The 7,457-nt window shown below is 34.3% G+C and overlaps 1 protein-coding gene across 1 annotated transcript; it reads left to right on the forward strand.

The window, feature by feature from the left end:
* Positions 1-3,179: 3,179 nt before the first annotated feature.
* On the forward strand, positions 3,180-4,909 carry LOC119610292 (SOX domain-containing protein dichaete). The gene has a single exon (XM_037965435.1). The coding sequence runs from the start codon at positions 3,631-3,633 to the stop codon at positions 4,816-4,818; it is 1,188 nt and encodes a 395-aa protein (XP_037821363.1). The 5' UTR covers positions 3,180-3,630; the 3' UTR covers positions 4,819-4,909.
* The last annotated feature ends 2,548 nt before the right edge of the window (positions 4,910-7,457 follow it).

Consider the following 7,457-nt stretch of genomic DNA (forward strand, 5'->3'; position numbering starts at 1 on the left):
TTGTCGATGTTTAAAAGATAATTAAGATAAGCATAAATTTGGGATCATTAGGAACTAGAAAGTTTGAGAGAATTTCAATAAAGAGAAGACCACTCTTCATGGAACAGAAGGCAATTTGTAAAAGCAGAGAACTTCAACAAAAGAACTGAAGTTTATCTATCGATCTTGAAAATCGAAAATGAATGTAGATGAAAGCAATGCATGGCTCTGTCGTCCGTTATCTTATTAATAATACTTACAAATTACCTAGACTGGATTACGGAAAGTTCGAGAGAATATTGGGAAAAGTGATCAGTTTTCATTGAATAAAGAATTAAACTCAAATGCTTTCTAATCGGTCATCAGTTTCATCAGAAACGTGATTATTGAATGTTTCGAATGTTTTAAAAACATCTTTAGAAAATCACTAATTTTATAAATTAATACGTTTCTCGTCAAATTGTTAATGTTACTGAGAGTCTAGAAACTTCAATTTCAGCTTCAGAGATAAATATTAAACATTTCGAGATGCAGAGTTTATACGCCAAATTGTCTCCCCAATCCTCATGTTTCACTTATCTCAAGCATTGATACTTAAGGAGAGTGTTTACGAAACATTAGAAAATATCGTTTGAGCGTTTGAGAGAGTTTAGATGAACACCGAAGAATGTTTCTGGAATCGATCATGGATTAAGGAGATTGTTAACGATTGATACATAGTACTAATCATGTTCTTTTCCAACATGGAATTTGGAAACGAGTATTTGCTTTAAGATGGAATAAGTAGATTGTTAACGATTCATTCAAAGTGTTCATCGTGTTCCTTTTTTCGACGATCATTAGTTCACTCCCTTTTTTCTAACATCGGATTTGGAAACGAGTATTTGCTTTAAGGTGTTCAATATCCAACGTGTCTAAACCGAGTTTAAGGCCTTTTTGTCAGGTTAATTTGATCGGTGATCTGATAACTCGTTCATAATGCAGTTCGACAAAGATAATCCCAAAATCCATAATTGTGAGATGTTTTAAACGTTTGGTTACCGAATGGATATGATTAGCACAAAGGAAACGTGCTGATTGCAAATGTTCACTTCGCAAACAGAAAAATCCTTTAGATTGAGATTCCCAAATTGCTTTGGGAATATAAGCCTTTAAAGTGGATAATAAAGATGCTTCTGATTCTTAAAAACCCTTCCATCAATTGCCTCCCTACTTTGCACCGTCCCATCATTTGGATAAACTTTGTCCAGTGCTCTATTTTAGAGGCATCGGCAACTCAAGCTAACATTAGAATCACACTTTGGTCCTCGTGTTACTCTGCGAATGCAAACTGATGGCAAACAGAAATTGGCTAATAAAGGTTGTCCTGGTTCTTACAATCCCTACCTTCTATTGGCTCCATACTTTAAGCCATCTCAGGACTTTGACAAACTTTATCCAGTGCAGGTTTCGGTGTCCTGATTCTTGCAATCCCTTCCTTCAATTGCCTCCCTACCTTAAGCCATCTCATCACTTTGATAAACCTTATCCACTGCCCTATTTTGAAGGTTTCGATAACTCAAGGAGACGATGGAAATCTAGTTACTAATGCAACATTAGAATCAGGCACGTTCGAGAGGTTAGCAACTAACTTTACACCGTCTTATCATTTGAATAAAACTTATCCAGTGCCCTATTTTTGGAGATTTATGGCAACATTGTTTTTTTGCAAATACTCATTCTCTTTCACACTTTACCTATAGCTCCCTCTCTCACACAATACGCAATTCGCAAACAAAACTTTACATTCAGTACAAACAAAAGCTTACAGGCAAAAAAAACTAAACTTTTTATTACGCCAAACAATAGAAACTTGGATTTAATGTAAAAGTATGTGAGTGTACGTGTGTGTATAACTGTTAATGTATTGTTTAGCTAAAACTAGGAGTAAATAAGGGGAGAAGATATTATACAATTACAAGGTAAACAATGGAGAAAAACGCCAACACACTCTTGTTACAAACAAACAAAAGCTATTAGCATTAAAACAACAACAAACAACATGTACTCATGCATTTTTATGCAGTTGTACCACTCATACTCTCAGATTTGCAACACAACACAACAACATGATAATAATATTAATAATAGAGTAAGAAGAACAAATAAGAGAATGACAGAAGAATGTATAAATGAGTGTTGTATGCGCCTTATAATAAACAAACAACAAAAAAAGTTGGCAACAATGCGTAGCCAACAATAAATATAAAATAGAATAGAAACAAAACATTTGTTTCTAAAAAAAAGTTTGCAGGAAAAAAAGTTTAATTTTAGAAACGTTTTAATTCTAGGCTTTTATTATGCATTTATAACATTTTTTAACCAAAAAAGAAGAGAGTGAGTGTGAGTGGGGCTGGCTGGCGGGCTTGTATGTTTTGCTTTATTTCTGTTGTTGTTGTTGTTGTTGTTGTTTTGCCTTGTTTAAGTATAATAAACCTAACAAAACGTATAAATAACAATTGAAGCTCAACATTTTCAGTGTGTGTGAGAGTATACAAAAACAACTCAATGCCATTTTACTCTTTTCTTCGTTAGCAACAACAGCAACAACAACTACTACAACAACAAGCAATGCTGCCATTGTATTAAACACACCTCTCAATGATGATGGGTACAATGCGCACAAAAGCCTTAATACAAAAACTGAACAAAGATCGACGGCTGCATATAAAAACCAACCAAAAACAACGTGGGTATACAAGACAAAAACTACAACTACAACAACGTTTAAAACATTTACAACAACAACACACATACAGGACATGCTTACTATAAAAAACTGATAATGATGGGGAACAATGTGAGCAAAAAAGAAAGACTACACTACTTTAAAACAAAAACAACAACAACTAGTAGTAGTAGTAGTAGCGTAATAAATTTTACAACAACTACAATACAACAATCATAAAAGACAAACCTATTCTCTGGTCACACACCAGGTAAAATTAAACGACTCATAAAACATTTCCTAACAACTACAACAACCCAGCAAGCTATCTCGTTTTTTCACTTACCCAACTCTAGCCTACACTAGTTACTCGTTCTCTCTCTCTCTCTCTCTTTCGCTCTTATTAGCTTAAGCTAGAACCTTAAACAAAAAGAAAAAAATATATATAGGGAGTAGACAATAGTTAGAAACTAAACACTCACCATTCAGCATTTGTATTCAGCACATGTATACAGAGCTCAAGAAGAAAACACAAAACAAGAGAGAATTATTAAAGCAAATAATAGTATTTACCAGAGAGTGAGAGTAAATTTTAACACTCATACACAAAAAGTATATTTGGTTTGAATCGTGTCGGTAGTTGGTAAATGTGTGATTACATCAGTTATTAAAGAGCTGTTGAGATGAACAGTAGTGTATTAAAGAGCTAAAAAGAATAAAAATACAAAGCATACAAAAAAAAAGTTTTAACAAATAAACGTATGAAAAGAAACAATTAATAAAAAAGCAAAGAATTTTCACAAAAAGACTGCAAAATTTGTAACAAAATAATACAATTAATTGAAAGTGTTTGTTCAACAAAAAAAAAAAGCTAAGAAAAACTATAACAAAAGTTAAGAAAGTGTTTAAAAGAAAGTCTTACAATTGCTAGCTTATATTTAAACATGGCCGCTTTATCATCACATCCCAATTATGGATTTCATTTGGGGGGCCAGGGCTTAGATATGCCTACACCAGGAGATTATGCTCCTCAAAGTACCATCAGTCCCTCCGATATGGATATAAAACGTGTTATGCATTTCTCACAAACTGGCAGCTTGGCTGCCATATCAGCAGCCATGGGTGGTTCTCCCGTGGGAGGTCACAGTGCCACTAATGGTAATTCTATAATGGGTACCGCCAGCATGGGTCATATGTCTGCCCAGCAACATCATCAACATAATATCCATCAACATATGCAAACTACCGTGGGTCAACAGACTTTATCGCCTAATTCTTCTATTGGTTCAGCGGGTAGTATAGGCAGCCAGGGTTCTCTTAATTCCCATGTCAATAATTTACATAATGCTGGCAGTCAAGTGGGGGGACATCATCATCCTACCTCTCCCGGCCAAGAGGGTCACATTAAAAGACCCATGAATGCTTTTATGGTTTGGTCTCGTTTACAGCGCCGGCAAATTGCCAAAGATAATCCCAAAATGCATAATTCGGAAATCTCCAAACGTTTGGGTGCCGAATGGAAACTTTTGGCAGAAACCGACAAACGTCCCTTTATCGATGAGGCCAAACGTTTGAGAGCATTACACATGAAGGAACATCCCGATTATAAATATCGTCCACGTCGCAAGCCCAAAAACCCTTTAGCCCAGGGTCCTCAGGGAGCTTTACAAATGCAAGCCAATGGCCAACAGAAATTGGGTAATAATGGTGCTCCTGGTTCTGGTTCATACAATCCCTTCCATCAATTGCCTCCCTACTTTGCACCCTCTCACCACCTGGATCAACCCTATCCAGTGCCCTATTTTGGTGGTTTCGATCCTTTAGCTTTATCTAAATTGCATCAGACACAAGCAGCTGCTGCCGCCGCCGCCACAAATCAAAGTCATAATCTACATGAAGCCCAAAAGGCTCCACAACTACCTCCCACCACCTTAAGCAGTTTCTATTCCGGCATTTATTCCGGCATCTCAGCGCCCTCACTATATGCCGCCCATTCCGCCAATGCAGCCGCCGCCGGTCTTTATAATTCCTCCTCCACCTCCTCACCGGGTTCATCGCCGGGCAATGGCACTCCCAATGGCATGGAGTCACAAATGGACAATTTAAGAAGACCAGTACCCGTTTTATATTAATTGTAAACCTTTTACACCCCTCTAACCAATACAAATTGACAACGTTTTAAGGCGAAATTTATAGCTAATAGTTTCTCCTCCCCCTCCCCCCCCAAAAAAAAAAACTAACTTAAATGACAACTATTGTATTGTAAATGTATTCATTAAGTATTTTTTTTAATAGTTTAAGTTTAAAACCTATTTGTAGTTTATAAGTTATAAATCAGTAGATTGTTTGTTGTTTTGTTTTTTTCGCCCTCTCTAACTATCTCTATATAATCTTAATTTTATTATTTTTAACTTTATTTTAATTTTATTATTATATTTTTCTTCTTTAAAAATTCATTAATCTGCTCTTTACGGGGCAACAAAATTGTAAATATTTCCTTCTCATTTGAAAAAAAAAAAAACAAAAAACTTCCAATTTGAAAAACAAAAAGTATTATTTAAAAACAAAAATTTTTGAAAAAAAGAAACTGAATAATAAACAAAAAATATTAAAATTTAAAAATTAATTAGCAAAATGTGTTTTTATTTTGAAAACAATAGGGAAAAATTGAAAACTTAACCTTAAACTTTTAGTATAAAGTGGAAAAATCTTTTAAATTTCAAACAAGATTTTGTTAAAAGTGTAACAATTCCAAAGAGTTTTTGAAAAAAATGGGTTAGTGTTATAAAAGTGTTAATGGAACCCTTAACATTTTGTTAAAGAAATTGTAAAATGTCAAAGAAATTCTAGAATGTTCTGGAGTGTAAAAGCCGTCGCTATATCGAAACGATTGTTAAGATATAAGACTAATGGAAGTCTTTGTTACTATCGGCCATAGTAATGCTCTTCATCGGAAATAAGTAAGAAATCAATAAGGTTTCATTCCTTAAATTCCAATTTTTCTGCTGAAAAAAAAAACACTTGGTTTCGACACATAACCGATTGCATTCCAAACTTCTGCTTTCTAAAGCTGTTGAAAATAACCACTTGTTTGCGATACAAATCAATTGCTTTCCAAACTTCTGCTTTCCAGACTTTAGAAATGATCAGGAAAACAAATTAGAACCATAATCTGAACTAAGTTTTTCAAAATTTAGGAAGAAGTATTGCTTTTGGTTTCAGTCACCGATAGCATTTCCTTTCTTATGAGGTTCTTAACTATCCGACGCATAACTCATAACTTTCCCAATATTTTCACTACAAACTCGAGGATTGCAAATGGAGAAATTTCCAATGATTTCCTACGGTTCGTTAAAACAACTCTTTAGCGGAAATTGTAAACTTTCAGTTATTGATTTCTACAATATATTCTTTCTTAAAAGATTCTCAGCTAACCGAGTCATAACTCATAACTTTCCAAATCTTTTCATTAAAAACTCGTGGACAAAAAATGGACATATTTCCAATGATTTCCTTCGATTCGGTAGTGCATCGCGTTGTGAACTTACCAAAAGGGAAAACTTCTAACATCTCTACTACTTTGCAATCCCAAAAATATGACTAAATGGAAGCTGCTTCATTTTAGAACAAAACCAACCTCATTTTGAAATTTAAACCCTTAACAGTTTTTGAGAGTTTAACATTACCGACGCTTAATTGGTTGCTCCCACATATCGGGCTTAGTTAAGGTACTAGTTCCATAAGTTTGGGAATACGAGAACATTTGGCTGATAAATCTTAAACTACTTAGACTTCACTTGTCATTTGAGAAGTTCAGATGGAAATAAAGACGGGAAACGTTAGAATTGAAGTCACTAAGAGAGATTCAATTTCAGACTTTACATAATTTCCGTTGGTGTCGCAAACACTACTATTAAAGAAGATTGTAGTGGAATTTGAAGCTAGAATTGAAGCAACTTTTTAAGAAGGAAATAATGGAGATCTTCCGTATGTTTTCTACGATGAATATTGCAAACTGAAGCTAAACAAGGAGTTTTAATATCAGATTCGATGCAATATCCTTAAGGAAATTTCTAATCAACCAAAGTACTTCAATCCAAAATGATGGAATGAAGGCAGTTGAAGAATTTCGAATTAAAGTTACTAGGAAAGTTGAAATTTCGAACTTTACAAAAGTTTCGTTTCGCAAACCAAGCTATTTAAGAAGATTGTGGCGGAATTTGAATCTTGAACCAAAGTTGATTTCCCTTGGAGATCTTTAGAGTGATTTCTAGGAAAAGAGTTATAAAATGAAGCTACATGATATATGATTTCCTTGGTTTCGCAACCACAAGCAAAGTTTTCGGAACTTTCTAAAGGAAATTTGCACTCAAAACTACACTTCAATCTAAAATTATGTTATGAAGTAGCACCAAAGAGTTAACTGTTGCATAAGTTCGAAGAATTTTCTAATTGAAGCTGCTAAGAGAGTTGTAATTTCAGACTCTACATGGTATTCTTTGGTATCGTAAAAACTGCTTTTTAAGAACATTGTAATGGTACTCTTTCTGCAACCATAGAATAGGTATCGCTTGAATTTCTTTTGAATGCTTTCTATGAAGAGATTTATAAAATGAAGTTACATGGAGTATTTGAATACCAGTTCTCTTATGATTTCTTTTGGTTTCGCAAGCATATGTAAAATTTTCCGAACTCTCCAAAGGAAATTTGCAATCAAACCCAGTACTTCATTCCATGAAGGTAACACCAAGTATAAAGTGGAGGAATTTCC

The sequence above is a fragment of the Lucilia sericata genome, unplaced genomic scaffold (genome assembly GCF_015586225.1).
Source record: "Lucilia sericata isolate MDLA Ls3-8-SP2 unplaced genomic scaffold, ASM1558622v1 Contig001149F_arrow, whole genome shotgun sequence".
In the NCBI taxonomy this organism is placed as follows: Eukaryota; Metazoa; Arthropoda; class Insecta; order Diptera; family Calliphoridae; genus Lucilia; species Lucilia sericata.

Coding starts and splice junctions, on each gene's coding strand:
- LOC119610292 (XM_037965435.1), top strand. CDS start 3,631: ATGGCCGCTTTATCATCACATCCCAATTATGGATTTCATTTGGGGGGC.